The sequence below is a fragment of the Podarcis pityusensis genome, assembly GCF_964106645.2.
Source record: "Podarcis pityusensis genome assembly, chromosome: 15".
NCBI lineage: Eukaryota > Metazoa > Chordata > Lepidosauria > Squamata > Lacertidae > Podarcis > Podarcis pityusensis.
The window spans coordinates 13,680,987-13,702,547 of record NC_138040.1 but is presented as its reverse complement, the minus strand read 5'-3'; the positions used below and the strand labels follow the sequence as shown (position 1 = coordinate 13,702,547).

The following is a 21,561-nucleotide window of genomic DNA, read 5'->3' as shown; positions in this document are numbered from 1 at the left end:
TAAAAATGAGACGCCTAGAGGACTCAAAATTGTCCAATAGTGCCCCTCCTTCCCTGTCAAACATGAAAAGCAAGCCAAACACAATGCTGCTTTAAAAAAGAAAAAAAAAACCCATATCATTGTTGGGCACCAAAAATCAATGGGCGTCCATTACAAATGTGAGCTGCTGAATGAAGATCCAGTAAATGTGCAAACATTCAGAGAATACCCAGTGAACAGTCAAGGTCAACCTTTGCAGAGGAGAATGCAAGGGGACGGGAATGTGTTATGACTTCTAGAAGAGGGCGTCTGTTTCTAGCACATATTCAGGCTTGCCTGAGTGAGACGGCTGTTTTCATACAGACGCGGTGCTCCACCTCTCCTCCAGTAATTCCTGCACAATCATTCTTATCTCCTGCCGAATCCACCTCCATTAAGTGGCTGATTGCTTAATTATAAGCCTCTATTCTGCCCTCATTCCCTTCTGTTCCTCACTAGCAGCCGGCAACCGTCTCTAGTCAATTCCACGGCCAACAGGGTTAGACAGCTGTATTTATATTTCTGCTTGGTGTTTGAGCGCTCCTTCAGAATTAGCTGAAAAGCACTCCCGGGCTGTGTTGTGCCACAAATGCCCACTGCCGGTAATATGCCATCGACGTGGGCGGAATTGCCAATGGAGGCACGAGGCAGTCCCTTGCAAGGGGAGCGAGGAATCTCGTTCAGCCTGAAGACCGTATTCCAACTAAAAGGAGGTTGTTGTTGTTGTTTAGTTATTTAGTCATGTCCGACTCTTTGTGACCCCATGGACCAGAGCACGCCAGGCACTCCTGCCTTCCACTGTCTCCCGCAGTTTGGTCAAACTCAAGTTCGTAGCTTCGAGAACACTGTCCAACCATCTCGTCCTCTGTCATCCCCTTCTCCTTCTGCCCCCCATCTTTCCCAACATCAGGGTCTTTTCCAGGGAGTCTTCTCTTCTCATGACGTGGCCAAAGTACTGGAGCCTCAGCTTCAGGATCTGTCCTTCCAGTGAGCACTCAGGGCTGATTTCTTTCAGAATGGATAGGTTTGATCTTCTTGCAGTCCATGGGACTCTTGAGTCTCCTCCAGCACCATAATTCAAAAGCATCAATTCTTCGGCGATCAGCCTTCTTTATGGTCCAGGCTACTCCAAATATCCCATAGAACTGAAGAGTTGGAAGGGACCCTGAGGAATGAAGGAATCCCAGCTACAGAAGCCCTGACAGATGGCCACCCATCCAACCTCTGGTTAAACACTCCTAACCCTCAGAAAGTTCTTCCTAACGGGCCGCCTCATTCATGGGCCAACTTTGCTGAGTCATGTCACAGGGGTGGATCCTGGCGATGGAGGTTAATTGGGAGGAGGGAACAGAGGAGAGCAGGACAGCTCAGTGTGTCTATGCTGTAATTTGCAACCAGCACCTGCCAGGTTGAAGCTTGCAGCTTTCTTATTAATATTTTTTTTAATGATTAACCCCGACAAAAGAACAGCGGCAAGAGAAATTGATGGACCATGCGGAATTGGCAAAATTGACGTACAAACTGCGCGATAAGGACCACTGTGACTTCAAAGAATAATGGGAACCTTTTACAAAGTACTTAAAGAAACAACAAAATGAATTGGGCTCCTTGGCAGGTTTTGAATAAACAGACACAAATTTATTTGTTAATATAATAGACGGATAACTTAGAGATTTTTACATTTTTAGAACATGCAGAGAATAATATGTGTTAATAAATCAGAAAGAGAAACTGAGGGAAGTTGTAGGGGGGAGGGGTATGTGGGGGAGATGGGAGGGGGGAAATACAATTGATGAAATAATTTGTTATGTGAAAATAGTCAATATTTTTTTTTAAAAAAATTTTTTTTTGAAATTATTATTAAAGGGACTCTCCCTCACCTGGAGATTCCAGCCCTCCCGCTGCCACCTGCAGGGGACCAGGCAAACCTGGAGACTATTAGTAGCGTAGTTCTGCATTTGCCTTAGCAGAACAGTCCAGCTATAAAGGCTTCCCGGCTGGGGCTTAGAACTTTGCCTGCACGGTCTCTTTGCCCACCTGCATTCACACAGCAGTTTATTCCATCTCCCCGGCGATTCCCTACCTGTTTATTTCTGCATTATTCTTCTTTGGCGATCACTCGTAGCCGAGTAAGATTGTTTTCCATAAACACGGTTTTAACAATGAGTCCGTAAGTGACTGTGGAGGCCAATTCTGGATCCATGTGTCCTTCCACAGAGGGGACATTGGGTTCCGGGAGGGAGTTGATTGAGCTTTCACTCTACAGAATAGCGACTTCCAGCAATATAGCAGAATATGGCACAAGTTTAGCGCTCGTTTCCACATCACTGCTTCCAGAAACAATCCATTTGCAAGTAGCATGGGAATGAATGCTAAACCTGGGCTATATTCTGCTGGGTATTCCGGGAACTGGCTTTTAAGTTGTGTGAAAATGCAAACATAATGCAGACACTCACAGGTACGGAAACAGAATAAACCGCTCGTAGGAAAATAGGACCTTTCTTTACACTAAGTGAGACCAACTCGAGGACATCCAGTGAAGGTCGGAAGATTCAGGGGACAAATAAAAGAAAGGACTTCTTCGTGCAGCACAAAGAGCAGTTGAACTATGGAACTCACCCCTCCAGGAGAAAATGAGGACAACCAACTTGGATGCCTTTAAGAGAGGACTGGACAAATTCATGGCGGAGAGGGCAGCTGATGGCTACTAGCCATGATGGCTAAGCTCTGCCTCTACAGTCAGAGGCAGCAATGCTTTGGAATACCCATTGCTAGAAACTGCAGGAGGGGAGAATGTGCTTGTGCTCGAATCCTGCTTGTGGGTTTCCCCTTGCAGCATCTGGCAGATTTAGGGCAGCATGTCTGGTTCCCCCACACCGGGCGTTGAGCCGAGGGGGTGCTGCAGGGAGCCACAACTATGATGTAGTGCAGGGGTCAGCAAACTTTTTCAGCAGGGGACTGGTCCACTGTCCCTCAGACCTTGTGGGGGGCCGGACTATATTTTGAAAAAATAAATAAATGGTGCAAGAGCACCACGAGCCCCAGTGGCTGCTTACCTGTGTCTTGCGAGCGGCAGGGGCTGGCAGCGGTGGCGGCAGGCTGATGAGCGGTGTGCGAAAGGGCTTTGGAGAGGGGCTGCTTAAAATGGTCGCCGCTCAAGCACTGCTGCTGCTGGCACCAACAAAGCCCAGCCCCCTTCCTCCTCTAGGCAAGGCAGGGAGAAGCCAGGAGGAGGGAGGGAGGAGGCGGCAGTGGCGGTGCCATTTGTGAGAGAGGGAAAGAACATGAGATCCACGTGGCAATTCCCAGACCGTCCACGGGCCGGATCCAGAAGGCAATTGGACCTGATCTGGCCCACGGGCCTTAGTTTGCTGACCCATGACATAGTGCATGCACAGAACGGAAGGTGCTGGATTTTGGCTCTGCTGAAATTTGGAAGGCCAAAGTCCACTCCTTCACCTGTTTGGCCGCTGTGAGAACAGGATGCTGGACAAGATGGGCCATTGGTCTGATCCAGCAGGGCTCTTCCTATGTTCAGTGGAATCATTTATCTCAGTATCGTCCACACTGATCAGGAGCGGCTCCCCAGGATGTCAGGCAGCCTTTTCTCTTAGCCTTACCTGGAGATGCCTTGCAAAGCAGATGCTCTATCCCTGAGCTAAGCCCTTCCTTCCTCTTGCCAAAGCCCACCCTGTCAAAAGCTACCAATCTGCAGGGAAGTGGGGGGGGGGGAGCTACAGAGCAATGTTCCAGATTAAAAATAGAACCGGGGGTGGTGGTAGTTATATTCTCAGATCCTCTTTCCCTCGCAAGCCACACACTGTTTGGGTCACTCCTTTCCCACCTAATTGGTGTTTTTCATCGCGTTCAAAACCGCCAGTCCCTCTGGTGCATATGCTTATTTATTGGGCATTTCTCTTCTCCCGCTCTCTCTCGCTCTCTCCCGCACCCCAGTGCTGCCGCCAATACTTTTGCACGCAGGAAGATGGAGCTGGCAAATTAGCATCTTGATTGTGCAAAAGCAGAAGAGGAGGAAAATGAGGCAACTTGTCTTTTGCAGAGTCCAGAGCGGTGTGTGTGTGTGTTTGTGTGTGTGTGTGTGTGTGTGTGTGCACCATGCATGAGGAAGATACAAGCAATTACGCTGCCCCTAATAAGAGGCTCATCAAACGCCAGGGCAAACTCCCCCGGGGTATCCCAGCTGCTTGCACTTTCAAGCCAGGACTGGCATTAAATATTCTGATATCTGGACAGGAATCCTGATCAAGGTCTGGGAACTGGGGAGATAAAACACACACACCCCAGCCTAATTTTCCTCTGATTAGGAGCTGCTCCACTTGCTCAAGTCCTTTAATCAGCAATGCCGTGGCTGGCCACTGCGGTGGGAGACATGCCGCCAATCCAGCCACTACAGTCTGGCTGCAGAATAAGCGGCTGAGCCAGTGGTGAAAGGATGGGGACTAGCAGCCTCAGGGCCCAGTAGAACGTCAGTGGAGCCTCAGGTCTCAATAGAGCCCTCAGAGGACCCTCAGGCTTTGGTGGAGCCTCAATGGAACTTCAGGCCTCAATGGAGCCTTGGTGGATCTCAGGCCTCAATGGGGCTTCAGTAGAACCTCAGGCTCCTCAGTGGTGAAGTTGGGTTATTTTATGCTCCAGACTGAATGGGCTTGTGAAAGGCAGGGATGAGGAACCTCAGGCCCAAGTGCCACATGTGGTCCTCTAGGCTTTTCTGCCTGGCCCTTGGGACTCCTCATATCACACACCCTTCTTCTCCAGATGTTTCCCTGTTTATTTATTCACATCACCTGTACCTCTCCTTTTAGTCAAAAAGGCTCTCAGAGCAGCTTATGAAAAGGAATCCTAAGGCACTCCCCTGCCCACTGGCTCACAATCTTAAAAAAAAGGGACAAGTCACACAAGAAAAAAGGAGGAGGAGGGAGGAGGGAAAAGTGAGCCTCCTGGGAAACTTCTCTGGTCCCTGGCATGCTCCTCTCCCAGAGCCTCTGAGTAAGAGAGCAACTGGCCTTTCGCTTAGCTCCTGCTGTGTTTTAGGATGCAGAAAGAAACATGTTTTTTCTTTCTCCCTTTCCTCAATCTCAACAGGGTCTACAGAAGGGCCCACCCCCAAATACACAACCGGCATTCATGGCTCTCTACAACAACGGTGCCAGGATGCCTTCTCCACAGGAGGCCTCCAACGGCTTCCCCCAGGCGGGGGCCTCGGGCACATGGCACAAGCCAGAGGACGAGGTGAGGCTGGTGGAGGCCGGTTTGGTGAAGAAGGCTCACCGGGAGATCCTGGACCACGAGAGGAAGCGGCGGGTGGAGCTGAAATGCATGGAGTTGCAGGAGATGATGGAGGAGCAAGGGTGAGCGCAGCATTCATTTACTATGCATTTACTACTACTACTACTACTACCACCACCACTACATTTATATCCCATCTTTCCTCCATGGAGCTCAAAGTGGCATGTATAGTTCTCCTCCTAACAGCCCTGTGAGGTAGGCTAGGCTAAGAGTGAACGCCGGGCCCAAGGTCACCCAGTGAGCTTCATGGCTGAATGTGGATTTGAACCCTGGTCTCTACCAGGTCCTTGTCCAGCACTCTAACCACTATGTTACTGCTGGCTGCTGCTGTTATTATTATTATTATTATTATTATTATTATTCCAATTCTATTTATTGACTTAGTTTAGAACATTTGTAAACCTCTTAACGTTTTGAAAACCTCTAATATAAAAGCAAACAATAATCTCAAAGCAAAAATACAACCCAAGACCGGTGAAACAGCAGCACAAAAGCATATCATTCTAATTATCGCCGTCAACACCAGTGTTGTGAGATGTGCGCCTGAACCCACACTTGCGCACATTCAATGCACAGCTCTGAGACGATTGGCATCGTTTTGCTAGAGTCAGGACGTGCCTCCGTTCTGAATATGGGCTACAATAGGAGAGAGTATAAAACCACCAGCCTCTGCTTGTCCTGTCTCCTTCTGGCTTACAGTTCCAGGGGAGGCCAAGCGGACACCAGGCCAGCTGGCAAGGACCAGACCCCGGGGGGCACTCGGAAGCCTGTGCTTGCTGGGCCTGGCTGGGGACCTGCAATTGCCCCAGCGACATTTGAGGGCCGGCCGGCCTGAACCGCTTATTCACCCCACCTGCTCTGAGGAGTTGACTGCTCTTTTGCCCTGTTCTGTAATGGCTAGTTTCTGCTTTGCGGAGGTGATGAATTGGAGAAATGTCTTAGTTGGAGGAGTCCTGATAGGGCAACATCTTCTGGCCTGGATGGTGAGTTTGGTGCCGTGTGAGCAAGTTCAGGCCCCGGTAAACATTTTTGGGAGGCCTCTCAACAAGGGCCAACCGGTTAAAAATCTTTACACATTTATCTTTATAAACGTGCAGTCTTACTTTTGTTAATAAGAAATATGATAATGTTTGCACCTGTTGACAATATTGCAATCCAGTGACTAATAACAATAATCTAAGCACCAGCATGACCGTCACTGAACTAACCACAGTGGTATTATGTGTATCGCACAACCTGCAAACGTGATTGTGTATAACAAGTTGAGGCTGAGCTGTCATACTGTCAATGTGCAAGAGCGAATATTTGTAGAGACTTGGAAATACTCAGAAATGTTCGGCTCACAGCATAAGTTCGCAGGCTGCTGTTCAGAGTTGTACATGTATTGAATATGAAGTGCATATTTTAAAAGAATTATAGATAGGCGACTCCCAACTTAAGCTGGGGTTACATTCTGGGCACCTGGGCACATCAGCGAAATGCACTTAAGTGGGGAGCCTCATCAGAGAGGGGAACTAGGGCGATTTAAGAGGCATTGGACACACATTTTTATTTTATACTGCACTCAAGTAGATAAATAGGTAGCCCTCCAGTGGGAAGGTAAACGGCATTTCCGTGTGCTGCTCTGGTTCGCCAGAAGTGGCTTAGTCATGCTGGCCACATGACCCGGAAGGTGTACGCCGGCTCCCTCGGCCAATAAAGCGAGATGAGCGCCGCAACCCCAGAGTTGGTCACGACTGGACCTAATGGTCAGGAGTCCCTTTACCTTTACTTTAAGGGCAGGCAACAGTGCAACCAAGCAATACAGCTTCCCACCCAACAGCTGCTGAATGAGATACTGCAGCAGCAGTAAAAACTCTGTGTGCCATTTTGGAACCCACAGGTTCTTTTAAAAAAAAGCCTTTTAAACCTTCATTTCTGGACTTTTGGCTCACTGGCATCCTCTTAGGGCTCTGGGGAGAGTCTCATGAGCCACAAGGACTTTCCAGCTCTCTCTTGCCATTTCCAGATTTGAATTGATTGATTGATTGATTGATTGATTTCCAGGCGACCACGTATACACGACCACACGTAAGTGGCGAGATGCCTGTAAAACATACTCAAGATAGTTGGGTCCTGAGTCCCCTTCCAGACCACCAGGTCCCAGTAATTTCTACCAGCTCCCCTCCCCTCTCATCGCCCCGAGTGGTAATATCACCTGTCCCTCTAAGCCAGATAGAGGATTGTGTCCAGAGAATGCAACATCCTCGGCTGTAGTCTGAAGTGGTAATGGTGCTTAAATTTTGCATGCTTAAATTAGTCCCCTCCCCTCCCTCTGTGTGTGTGTGTGTGTGTGTGTGTGTGTGTAATCACGGGAATAAGGTACGGTTTGATTGCTGGTAAAACATGCACGTCTGAGACGATATGGTCCCCCAAGGACTGGACCATCTGCCATTTTGATCATTCTCGAATCGCTCCCCGAATGCGTTTGAAGTGCTTGCCAACCCACCATTCAAGCTAGATGGGCCATAGCCTTGTATGGCTTACATTTACTGCAGGGTGCGATCCTATTTGATGGTGAATTTCTCCCCTGAGAGGGCGGCCAAGAAAGCAGGGTCATCAGAGGGTCAGAATGGATGACGGTCTGCTCCCTAGCGATGGAAGCTCAAGTCCCCAGGTGGTTCTGTTTTGATCCTGTTGGTACTTCAAGGGATGGATGACTCATAGGGATTTCCATGCTGGGGGGTTGGATAGCAGAAGGCAACAGCGATAGTATGACGTAAGATCCTTCTTTCTAACAAAGAAAAGCAGCTGGTCCCAGCTCACCCAGCTGGTCTGTGACTCAGACTCTGACTCTAGCAGCGATCTCTGGTGGGCTGGGCTGGTCAGTTTCACTTCCTCCACAGTGACAGGATCCCCGAGGAAGAAGCTAGGAGTGGATAGATCTAGGTCTGTTTTGTGTGCACTTAATCACGGGTCTGACCCATCCCATTATTTTTGCGGATTAAAAAAAAAAGCATTTTTATTGTATGCATTTTAATAAATTCTTCTAAAATGCCTAAAATTCTGTATTATACACATTGCATTAAAGTATTGTAAAGTTGTGCCATCAAATCAACTAATATTCAGGAAGATTATCCTGTGGAGATTATTTTTCTGAAAATAAATATTTCCCCCGTTAAAATACACATTTTTACACTTGTCCTTGGATTTCCCCCTAAAATATGCTTGTTTGTAAAATATGCTTGTGTGTGTGTTTTTAAAACAAATCTACCTTGCAAGATTTGGAGACTTGCATACTCTTCCAAAGAGCTGAGTCCTAATCTGCATGTAAATCCTGGTTGATTCGCTTTGATTTCAAAGCAAATAACTCTTTGCTACACCTTATGTGGAGGCCTTGGTTCCATTCCAGTCAGGTGAAATATGGCACACAAGAAATTTTCTGGGGACTTTTTATAAACCAAAGGCAAGCTTCCCGAAGGGAAACCCATCCAGTCAGGACCTCCTACGGAGTCAACCATTGTACAAAAGTCCCTTCCTGTCTCCCTGGTGGTTTGTTTTTAAATATAACTGGAAATCCAGCAATAAAATAACAGGACCTTGTAGGCTAAAGCATCTGGTCCCAGATAAATGCCAGCTTTCCTTTTCCTTTCACACCCAACTCCTTGCCATAAAGCTGTGTCCTTGTGTTTAGCGGAAAAGCCACTACCCTGTTAGCCACTGTGAGAAGAGGATGCTGGACTAGAAGGGCCAGTTGGGAGGTTTCCTAAAATACGTATTTTATTTACTGTATGGACCTTATGTATTTATTTGAAGAATTTTTGCCCTGCTCTTTCATAAAAAGGTAAAGGGACCCCTGACCATTAGGCCCAGTCGTGGCCGACTCTGGGGTTGCGCGCTCATCTCGCTCTATAGGCCGAGGGAGCCGGCGTTTGTCTGCAGACAGCTTCCGGTTCATGTGGCCAGCATGACTAAGCCGCTTCTGGTGAACCAGAGCAGCACACGGAAACGCCGTTTACCTTCCCGCCAGAGCGGTACCTATTTATCTACTTGCACTTTGAGGTGCTTTTGAACTGCTAGGTTGGCAGGAGCAGGGACCGAACAACGGGAGCTCACCCCGTCGCGGGGATTCGAACCGCCGACCTTCTGATTGGCAAGTCCTAGGCTCTGCGGTTTAACCCACAGCGCCACCCGCTCTTTCATGGACATCCCCAAATACCTGGGACGATTGTCCCACACACCCAATAGCACTGAACAGCTTGAAGGACATACCGTGGCAGGGGTCTCCTTGGCACAAAAGGAAGCTCTAAGCAATCCTAATCCTGCACCGTCCTTCCCTTCCCGCAATGATTAATCCAGGCCCAGACAGAGCCCCATAAGAAACAAGCCTCCTCCCCCCCCCCACTGAGAGCTCTGTGAAAATGAAAAACAAGCAGCCTGCCTTTGGATGGGAGAGCCTGCAGGAGAAGACAAATATTTGCAGTGGAGCATTATTCATGGCATGGTCTTGGGCGTCAGAGGGATTGGGCCATGCTGGAGATAGCAGATGGCCCCCTTGCTTCTCATTAGCTGTTTGTTTATTTTGCAGAGGGAGGCTTTTGGTTTTTCTGAGGGCGGGAAGGAAACAACCCTGAATCGGAAACAAAGAAAGGAATTACTTCCTTTGTGGCTCTTGGTGGTGTGTAGGGACCCTCCCGGCGGACACACCACAAAATTGTTATACAAAATTTTGGGGTTGGCTTTTATAACCCTCCCCCCCATTCAGTGTCCCCCTTAAAACTGCTGCAGCTGGAAGGACTGTTGTTTCAAAAATATACGTAGAAAGATTGATTTGGTTACCTGTGGCAACACGGCAAATTCTGAAATGGGCGTTCCCAGCGCCACACACACTGCCTGACCCCCACAATCAGTGGCGCTGCGAGGGTCACATGCCACCCCAATCTCTGAGTGGCGAGAGACTCCAGAGGTTTCAGGCATCTGCCCCGATTCAGTTTCCTCGGAACGAAGGTCAGCGGAGACTGTGGTGTCTTTAGGATACATGGTTTTATTTATACAGATATACAACCTGAGCACTGGATGGAGGGGCTCACAGTATTAACTCCCCAACCTTCCTGCTTCTCCATTAGTCACAGCTTTGGATCCAGCACAGAACAAGCAGGTCTCTGTGTATCCAGGTTCCCACCTTGCTTCCATGCCTTGATTAGGGTAATCTGGCGCATCTGTGGTCGTGGTAAGATTCGAATGCAGGTCTTCCGGGCTCGTAACTCATATTGCGCACCGCACCAGCTTCTAAAAGCCCAGGCCTTCTTGATACCCCCAGACTTTCCACTGCTCAGGGACTGACAGCACGTCTGTTCCTTTGTATCTGCCTTCCTTTGAATTTTACTTTCCGCTGTTGAATTTTGATGTATATTTCAAAAGGCAATGATTTAACGAGTCTGTTGGTTCCTGCTTTCTCTCTCTGCCACTCGCCTTGCCGGCTCCCTTTCATCTGACAACCGTCCTGAAGCATCTCGAAGCCACAGACTGTTTTCATGTCGTGGGACTTCAGAGAGATGGGAAAGGGGGGCGGGTGCCAGAAAGCTGGTGGACCAGCACAAAAAGCCTTTACTCATTCAAGCCATGTGCCGTGGCAAACGCGTCTCTCTCCCTGCCACTTTGTCACCGTAATTGCCAGCCCGGATGAGAGCAGACAAATGCATTGAGGCTAGAACTGTCGACAGCTGCTAACCATGAGAACTAAATGGAGCTGCCATATTTAATGGCAGTCTATCTGAGAATTTCAGGTGCTGGGGAGGGGGGCGAACAGGGAAGGGCCCATATACCTGAAGGAGCATCTCCACCCCCATCATTCATCCCAGACACTGAGGTCCAGCTCCGAGGGCCTTTTGGCTGTTCCCTCACTGCAAGAAGTGAGGCTCCAGGGAGAGGACAGGGAAGGGTTGGTCCTTCTGAATATTGTTGCAGGATGAGCACTTTTAGTTGATAATGTTGTTATCTCTTTTTTTATGTATTTTAAATTTTGCGCTTTGTATGCTTTTATAACCGTAAGCCTCTTTGAGACATTTTACGTAGCAATAATAAATACAACAAATTATCATTATTATATTAGGGGGAAATGGGGGAAAACCATATTAGGCAAAATAAAAGTCAAATGTGTGTGTATTAGCAGAAATGAATCTTAAAGGCTGATGAGGACTTTTTTTAAAATAAAAAAAAATAAAAAACTGATCTGGAAAATCAGCAAACTGAAGTGAAAAGGGAGAAATTGAAATTAACCTGTTGGTCCACCTATATCCTACCAGTGCTGAAATAAAATCCACCTGCTAGTCCAGTCAGCTCCTGTACATAGGAGTTGAGTTGGGAGGGGGCATCTTATCCTTTGCCTCAAAAAGCTTTAGTCCAGCCCTGGATCTGGCAGGGAGCTTCTTGTGGTCTTACAAATCCATATCAGCACATATGCTATACTGCTAGCTTTGCTGGTGGGATCTGGGACTTCCAATTCCCTGTGCAAACCAATAGCGGAAACACAGGAGAGTCGGTTTGAAAACATCAGCTCCAGATCTGACCAGATGTGTAAGATGACACAGACTTCATCCTTTCCCCCCCGAGATTGATTCCAACCTCTGTTGTGGCTCAGAGTGTGTGTGCTTTTGGAGACAGGGAAAATGATGCAACTCTGTGCTCAGGTAACACGTGAGCCCCAGATCTGAATCCGTTCCAGGCTGGTTTTGGAACACAAACCGCCTTTGCCATCCCCGTGGGCGATGTGTGCCGGGAGACAGGTAAGGGGGAACGCTACCCGGCTGATTTCCCTGGATCCTTCCATCCCCTTTGGATGCAGCAGAAACCAGCTTGGGTGGCTTCTGGAAGAGGCTTGGGCAAGTTGATAGGGAAGGCTATCAGTGGCTATAAGCCAGGATGGCTGTGTCCTCCCTCCATCACCAGAGGCAGGATGCTGGGGATCATGCGCAAGAGAGAGTTGTTATGCTCATATTCCACCTGCAGGCTTCCTATAGGTATCTTGTGGGTCAGTGCTGGAATTGGTGGCCTTTGGCTCTTCTCATTCCTCCGCATCCACCCACCCTGTGGAACACCCTCCCACCAGATGTCAAAGAGAACAACAACTACCAGACTTTTAGAAGACATCTGAAGGCAGCCCTCTTTAGGGAAGCTTTTAATGTTTAACAGACTACTGTATTTTAATACTTTGTTGGAAGCTGCCCAGAGTGGCTGGGGAAACCCAGCCAGATGGGCGGGGTATAAATAATAATAATAATAATAATTATTATTATTATTATTATTATTATTAGTTAGGGCTGGGAACGTCCCCTGCCTGAAACCCTAGGGAGGCACTGCCAGTCCGTGTAGACAATACTGAGTGAGATGGGCCCACGGTCTGACTCTGTATAAGGCAATGTCTTATGTTCCTGTGCTCCAGGTGTTTACATTATAGGAAGGGCTGTAGCATCTGCTTTGCAGACAGAAGGTCTTCAGTTCAGTCCCTGGCATCTCCAGGTAGGACTGGGGATTTCTCCTACCTGAAACCATAAAACAGAATCATAGAATCATGGAATTGTAGAGTTGGAAGGGACCCCGAGGGTCATCTAGTCCAACCCCCTGCAATGCAGGAATCTCAGCTAAAGCCTCCATGGTAGATGGCCATCCAACCTCTGCTTTAAAGGAAGGAGAGCCCACCAGCTCACAAGGGAATGCATTCTACTGTCAATCAGCTGTCAGAAAGCACTTCTTGATGTTTACTCAAAACCTCCTTTCTTGTAACTTCAAGCCAGTGGTTTGAGTCCTATGCTCCAGAAAACAAGCTTGCTCCGTCTTCCTTGTGACAGCCCTTTAGATATTTGAAGATGGTTGTCATATCATAAGGTAAAGGTAAACGGACACCTGACCATTAGGTCCAGCCGTGGCCAACTCTGGGGTTGCGGCGCTCATCTCGCTTTATTGGCCGAGGGAGCCGGCGTACAACATGCAGCCAGCATGACTAAGCCGCTTCTAGCGAACCAGAGCAGCGCACGGAAACGCCGTTTACCTTCCCGCCGGAGCGGTACCTATTTATCTACTTGCACTTTGATGTGCTTTCGAACTGCTAGGTTGGCAGGAGCAGGGACCGAGCAATGGGAGCTCACTCTGTTGCGGGGATTCGAACCACCGACCTTCTGATCGGCAAGTCCTAGGCTCTTTGGTTTAACCCACAGCGCCACCTGCACCCCTATCATATCATACCTGTCGGTACAATCCTGAGTTGGGTAGGCCGCAATGGTCTAAAGCGGCTTCCTCTGGTTCTTTGCATCACACGTCGGAAATTTACACAGAAACCAAGAGCTGGGCTTTGTGCGTTGCAAGGATGCAGTGCTCCTCCCGAGAAAGGGGTGGGGGTGGCGAAACTACCCAATCTAGCAGCAAGCAAGGCAAAACAGGTAGCGGTGTTTGTGTGTCGGGGGAAGGAGCTGGCTGTCTCTTCCGCACTACCTGAGCTCCGACACTCAAGGTGAACTGCTCAATTATTGAACGGCGGAGCACGTCTGGAGACCATGAAATATTCAAGAGCCCTCGGATGCCAAGCTGAGCCCACACAGGGCTTTCGCCTGAGAGGAGAATGAATGGGAGCTGCCCCTTTTCAGATCAGTTTGTTCCTCCGCTCCAACAAGCAGGAGGAAAAGTGGGGCATCCTTTGGGTGGGTCCAAGGCAGAACGTAAGAAGACTGGATCAGGCCAAAGGGGGCTCATCTAGTCTAGCATCCTGTTCTTGCAGTGGCCAACCAGATGCCCGTGGGAAACCCACAAGCAGGACTTGAGTTCAATGGCGCTCTTCCCACCTGCGATTCCCAGCAATTGGTATTCAGAAGCATCACTGCCTTCGACTGCGAACAGAAAGAGGCCAGACATGCACCGGAGACAAATGAAGACATGGGTGCCTCTGAGCATGCGTAAAGAGGACCTTACATATTAAAATTGTAAAACATCAGATGTTAAATCAATTTCCCGATACTGCAAGTGAAAATCCAAAAGCATAGGAGAATAAGGATGTCTTTGCCTGATGCCTAAAAGTGGGCAATATTGGCACCAGGCAAGCCTTCTAGGGGAGAAGTAGCCGAGGGGTCACCACTAGAAAAGGTCCTGACTGCCCTTCGCCCTTGGAAGAGGCACACAGAGAAAAAGCCTCTAATGATGATCTGAGGCCCTGGGTCTGTTCATGCGGGGATATGAGGTCACTCAGCTGGATCAATATTTGAACTAGGCAGCTTACTTCCTCCTCCTTCTTCCTCCTCTTTGTAAAGATCTTTTATATCCTTTGATAACATACTGCGTATAAGGTCTGGTCTGAATAGAGACATTGGATTCTTATCTCATTATACACGATAAAGCTGTTTTTAGCCATCTCACCCCTTGCTTTTTCCTGTAAGACCAGTTGCAGTCGTTAGAAGTCATCAACAGGTTTACCACACCTATCAGCCAATCACCCATTCCCACCACCCTTCTGAGTAATATCCCTCCCCACCCTCTCACTATATGTAAGGGTCTGGTGACTTCTGTTTCAGCATATCTTCTGTTTCAGCATGCACACGAAAGCTCATACCAATAACAAACTTAGTTGGTCTCTAAGTTGCTACTGGAAGGATTTTTTTTGTTTTGTTTTGACTACGGCAGACCAACACAACTACCTACCTGCATATAAAACAGAGAGAAAATTAAAAGACGAAAAAGCAAACCCTAAAATGGGCACATAAAGTACAATTACATACGGGTTAAGTGACAAAGTCCAAGTCAATGAACGTGAAAAGCAGGAATAAAAGTTATCTTCACATAAAGAATGAATATTTGTCTCATTTGATTGTCAAGTGTAGTTCCAGATTTGCCAGGCGTGTGATGAAGGTTGTCTTGAAAATGGTGCCTTTTCTGTATATGTCACAAAGGATATAAAAAATGTCTCGAGCTTCCAGTCCTTTGTCAACATGTCAGGTGATGATGATGATGATGATTAACCCTCCCTTCACATTGAGGTCCCAGGGTGTGTTACACATTAAAACACAGCATTTAAAACAGTTCGAAATAATTGGCAATCATAAAAACAAGGTGGGTCCTAAAATTATACACTTCAGGTGTCAAAAGCCAGTGTCAAGGGTGAAATGAGGCATAATTTTCTCCATTGCAGGTATATTACAGAGTGAGTGGAACCAAGCATGCAGTGTAAGATTTGGGGCTGTTTTCCACTGAGTTGCAATTACTAATTAAGCTGCCAAGATTATATATAAAGCCAATTCTTTCAACAAATGCATCTGCATTTGCATCATCAAAAATACCCAGCAACATTCACTTTGGGCAGCAAACTAGGGGGCTTTTAGATTTGGAGCTGAGCCTGTTAAGTGAATGCACACATGAGCGGCCACATCTGAGCTCTCGGGAGCAACCGGTTTTTCCCCTGGGCACATTCTAGAAGGCAAAGGTGTGGATTCTGAAACGTCGCGAAATTTCAGAGGTGTGCAAAAATTGCACTTCCGTACTAACACCACCTTTCTGGCTCCGGCTCTGCTCACCTCCCAGCCTGACATGCCCACATACCCTACTGAGCATAGCTGAGTCACCACGATATCTTCCCAACGGGATGCTTTGCATCCCTTGAAGGCAGATGAAGGAGAATTATTGATGGCCTCATTACCCAAGCTTCTGCCTGCATGGGGGGAACCCCAGGGTGCTGCCAAGGGGCGAGAAATGAGAAGGAATGCTCAGCATCACGTAGGATCAGGCTCTAAGCATTACCCAAAGGCACATTTACTTGTGGGTGGGCGCAAGTGGGTGGGTGACCCTGTTATTGCAGCTTCTCGTGGGCCCTGTGTCTACAGCCTAACACAGGAAAGTGCATTCACTGACGGGAAGTGGAAGAGAAATCCAGATAACAGGGGTCCAGCTTCAGTAGGGATACACCAGCCCTGCTCTTGAACGAAATAACAGGAATCTATTGCATCTGCTATCCTCTATACCAACACATCCCTGGGAGTAAGCTCCAAATTACTCAGTGGGGATTACTGGGGAGTAGACATCCCTAGACGCAGGTGGCGCTGTGGTCTAAACCACAGAGCCTAGGACTTGCCAATCAGAAGGTTGGCAATTCGAATCCCTGCGACGGGGTGAGCTCCCATTGCTTGGTCCCTGCTCCTGCCAACCTAGCAGTTTGAAAGCACGTCAAAGTGCAAGTAGATAAATAGGTACCGCTCTGGCGGGAAGGTAAACGGTGTTTCTGTGTGCTGCTCTGGTTCGCCAGAAGCGGCTTAGTCATGCTGGCCACATGACCCGGAAGCTGTACGTCGGCTCCCTTGGCCAATAAAGCGAGATGAGCGCCACAACTCCAGAGTCGTCCGCGACTGGACCTAATGGTCAGGGGTCCCTTTACCTAGACGTCCCTAGAAGTTCCCTTTCTGGAACCCCTTTGGCATCCACACCATAACATCTCTGGCGGAACTGATAGCTGCACAAGAGCTTCCGAGCAGGAGCAGTCTATCTGATATGTGAGGATTTGGGATTTCAATGTCCTCAGCTGTGCTGATTTCACCCCATAGGGGTGTGAAGATGGAACACAGTAAGCTGCCTTATGCTGAGGGCTCACCTGCTCCTCCTTCCATGTCATGTTTCTAGGTGCAAATCTAGGATTTCCATTGGGTTTTGTTTGTTTTCTGTCCCAGCACTTTCCCTGGGAAAACCTCAATGGCAATTGAGTTTTCTACATATTTCCATTTGCTTCAATTCAGCAGTAAAACGTGGATTTTTCCGGGGAAAGCACCGGAACAAAACAAAACTCGAGCTCTGCCTAGAAAGCACAGGGCATAGTAACTGTGGGTGAGCCCTGAGACACACCACTGGTCCATCTGGCTCTGTATTGTCTACACTGACTGGCAGAAGCTTTCCCCTGCCTTACCTAAATACCTATAAATAATAATAAAATCAGTGCTTTTTTTCTGGGGGTAAAAGGTGCCGGTACTTAACACACAAGTGAGGGCTCTCAGACACCTGCCAGAGCATCTTGCCACCCTCCCTAAGCTGGACAGAAGCCTCCCGGGCTCAGGGAAGGAGGCACGAGGCAAGGAATGATAATGCTGATAATGGTAATGAGAATAATACCTGGCAATTGAACCTCGGACCTTCTGCATGCAAAGCAGTGGCTGTTTCATTGACCTCCCGTTCCTCCTCCCCTGATAGAGAGCCTGGCCTGCATATAGAAATGATTGTGGTGCTGGGCTTATGCAAGGCTGCTCAGTGCAGCAACGGGCATGGCCAGAATCCTGTTTCTTTTTGAGGGGGTTGACAAAGCTCCTGCCGAGCTGCTGGGTGCTTTCGCTGCTCCGAGAGCACAAAGGAAACAAAGGGAAGCGCCCCCCCATCTCCTCTTCTCCCCGCCTCTCCAGGATGTTTCACCCAATGCTATAAATCATTGAGCTATCGACCCACTGACTCTTGAGGCCTGGCAGCCGGAGAGAGGGGGCCTCTGGTTGCGAGCAGAGAGCAGCGTCCAGCTCCTTTGGCTGGCCCATAACTCAGAGTTAATGGGCCATGAAAGCTGTGGAAGCCAGGCTGAATCACCCAATAAATACTCGGCCGGGCCTCTTAAGTCAATTGGGAAGGAAAAACAAAGGGGCCCTTTTCGCACAGAGGCCAAACGTCAGAGATAAAAAGCAGCACCTGGGCAGGGAGACCTGTTTGCCCTGGCTATATTTCCCCCTCCTCCTCCTCTCTCTTTCTGTCTCAGGCCAATGGCCCACTCACTCCAGCATCCTCTTCTCAGAGCACACGAACCCTCTCCTCCTGTAGTTTCCAGCAAGTGTTATTCAGAAGCATTGCTGCCTCCAACCGCAAAGGCAGAGCAGAGCTGTCATGGCTAGGTAAAGGTAAAGGTAAAGGGACCCCTGACCATTAGATCCAGTCGTGACCAACTCTGGGGTTGCGGCGCTCATCTTTCTTTCTTGGCCGAGGGAGCCAGCGTGCAACTTCCGGGTCATGTGGCCAGCATGACTAAGCCGCTTCTGGTGAACCAGAGCAGCGCACGGAAACGCCGTTTACCTTCCCGCCAGAGCGGTACCTATTTATCTACTTGCACTTTGACGTGCTTTCGAACTACTAGGTTGGCAGGAGCAGGGACTGAGTGACGGGAGCTCACCCCGTCGCGGGGATTCTAACCGCCGACCTTCTGATTGGCAAGTCCTAGGCTCTGTGGTTTAACCCACCGCGCCACCCACGTCCCTTTCTGTCACGGCTAGTCGCCATCAATAGCCTTCTGTTCCATGACTTTGTCCGGTCCTCCTGTAAAGCCATCCAAGTTGGTGGTCATCGCTGCCTCCAGTGGGAGAGAGTTCCATAGTTTAACTACGCACCGTGCGAATGAGTACAAAACCCTCCCTGGATGCTAGGTGCCTGATCAAATTTGCCTCCCCACCCCACCCCCACTGAAATGCCTGGGTTGTTTTGGGGTTTTTTAATTGCATGAGAGCCTAAACGTGAATCTACCTAAGGAGATGAAAGATGTCTGAGACCGGCTGGGCTTCTGCAGCACACTTGATCTTTCCAAAAGATTTGTCTGTGACGCGTTCTCTGTGGGGCTGCCCTGGAAGGCGACTTGGTCCAAAATGCAGTAGCCAGAGCTCAGCAAACGCCCGCTTTTAAACAGTTATCATCATCATCATCATCATCATTATATTGATTCCCCCCTCTGACTGGCTTTCAACACAGATAAAATACAAAAGCTAATCACTGAATCGTAATTAAATTCAAATAGCGTTAAAAACACACACAAAACCCAAATCTATTGAAATACAGATGATAAAAACAGCAGAGCATTATAAAATCCCTTTCCTTTTTAAAAAAAGAACAACCAGTTCCCAAAGGTGTGTCAGAATAAAAGAGTCTTTGTCCATCAGCAGAAGGACAGTTGCCAGTTTGTTTCCAAGCCCAATTCAAGGACCTCACATTAGTGTCTAAAGCCCCGAAAGGCCCCCAGATATCTGAAATACCTTCTCCTTCCCTACAGACACTTTTAGGTGCCCTCTTGGTAGTTCCACTGCCCTCAGAAGTTTGGGGGAGACAGCTGGACAAGGGCCTTCTCTGTGGCGGCCCCTCAGTTGTGGAAATCTCTCCCGACTACCCTGTGTCTGGCACATTCATTGCATGGCTTTCACCCTAAGCTGAAGATGCACCTCTTTACCCAGGCTTAGGCCACCTGAGAGAAAGAGATTTTAGGACCCACCCCGTTTTTTTGGATGGTAAATTTTTTTAATTGAGTTTAATGTTCTATTTTTATAATAGTCTTTTTAAAAAAATAAAAATAAATCATTTTCTCATTTTGCAAATATTTTAACGAAAAGAAAAGAGTATTTACACCATCTACAATGCTACATCCTCCTCAACCCCCTCCCCACCTTTCTGTGGTTACTTATTTTATATCTTTTACCAATGCATATCAAATTCAAACTTATTTACTAATTTTCCTTTTGTATCCCCTTTAAGTTATTCTTACTGCACATTTTTATGTGAATCCTGCTAATGTTCTAAGTTGTTTACATCTTCAAATAGTCCGTACATTTTCCCCATTCTGTATTAAAAAAGTCTCTCTTCTTGGTTTCTTATTCTCCAGGTAAGTTTTGCCATTTCAGCGCAGTCCATAAATTTTCGTTGCCAATCGTCCTTCATTAGAGTTGTTTCTTCTTTCCATCTCTGGTCATAAATCATTCTGGCAGCCATAGCAGAGTACATAAATAGTCCCCCCCCCCCCCGGTTCTTTGGGTACCTCTTCACCAATTCTATCTAAAAGAAAAGCTTCTGGTTTTTTTTAAAGTTATCTTTAGCATTTTCCCCAACTCATTATAGATCATTTCCCAGAAAGCTTTAGCTACCTTACATGACTCTATTTTTATAATGTTCTGATCTGTCCTGGGACGCTGAAGTGAAGGGCAGGTAAGAAATGCAATGAGATGATGATGATGATGTTGATGTTGATGCCACAAAAAAGCCAAAATCAAATTCTCACTCGACCGTGAAGCTCACTGGGTGACCTTGGCAGGCCAGTCACTGTCTCTCTCAGACCAACCTTCCTCACCGGGTTGTTGTTGAGATTAAATGTAGCGGGGGAGAACTCTGCACGCCTCCTTGAGCTCCTTGGAGAAAACCGGAGGGATATAAGGGCATTAATTTAAAAAAAATAAATTCATCAAATCATAGAACCTTAGAGTTGGAAGGGACCCTAAGCATCAACTAGTCAACCCCGCTACCAGGCAGGAATCACAACTGAATAATGGGCAATGGTGGGAGGATGAAAGCACGAGTATTCCTGACTAACTCTGTCCCCCACGTTCTTTGCTTTGTCTGCTATGGCAGGTATTCCGAAGAGGAGATCCGTCAGAAAGTGGGGACCTTCCGGCAAATGCTGATGGAAAAAGAGGGTGTTCTCACCCGCGAGGACCAACATGGGCGGCAAATGTGAGTAGGAAGGGATTGCTGGTACCAATTGCTTGCCTGGCCAATGTGAATACACCTGTTGATATAGAGAGCCAGTGTGGTGTAGAGGTTAAGAGTGGTAGACTCGTAATCTGGTGAACCGGGTTCGCTTCCCCGCTCCTCCACATGCAGCTGCTGGGTGACCTTGGGCTAGTCACACTTCTCTGAAGTCTCTGAGCCCCACTCACCTCACAGAGTGTTTGTTATGGGGGAGGAAGGGAAAGGAGAATGTTAGCCACTTTGAGACTCCTTCGGGTAGTGATAAAGCGGGATATCAAATCCAAACTCTTCTTCTCTTCTATATATCTGTATAGGCACTGGGATCCTCATTGCAAACTCTGCCTCTTTTAATATCTCCCTCCTGGTTTCCAGTGTGCCTGAGCCAACAGAGCCTAGTTTCCCCTGAACTCCTTGCATCTAGAAAACTAGCATGTCAGGGCAAAGGATTCCCACCCCCACAAAAGAACTCCTTGCATGTAGAAAACTAGCGTGTCAGGGAGAAAGCTGGGTTTGAAAGCTTCCAGGTCAGGCAACCCAGCGGCTCATTTTCACTGTCCTTGCAGACTGCTTTCCCCCTGCCCTCAAACACAGCCAAGCTGGTTGGTTCCCTTCCTGATGGACTGATTGCCCTCACGGACCACGGCTTGGCCTCCCTGCCCCCACTTGAGAGGCCCTCTCCATCAGTAACGCTTCTGAGCTTTCCCAGGATTGATAGTGACTTAGCTGGCGTGCCGGCAAAGCGCATATTATAATCCATTAGCC

The 21,561-nt window shown here is 48.1% G+C and overlaps 1 protein-coding gene across 5 annotated transcripts in view; it reads left to right on the top strand.

The window, feature by feature from the left end:
* SRRM3 (serine/arginine repetitive matrix 3) overlaps nucleotides 1-21,561 on the top strand; it is a 102,977-nt gene that overhangs the window by 43,355 nt on the left and 38,061 nt on the right. For all 5 annotated transcript variants that reach the window (XR_013979844.1, XM_080982974.1, XM_080982973.1 and 2 more), the window contains exons 3-4: nucleotides 5,122-5,387; nucleotides 20,680-20,781. Coding sequence is in view for 4 of the 5 variants with exons in the window: in XM_080982974.1 (XP_080839100.1) it covers nucleotides 5,164-5,387; nucleotides 20,680-20,781 (326 nt within the window). In the remaining variant the exon portion in view is untranslated. The remainder of the gene's footprint in view (nucleotides 1-5,121; nucleotides 5,388-20,679; nucleotides 20,782-21,561) is intronic.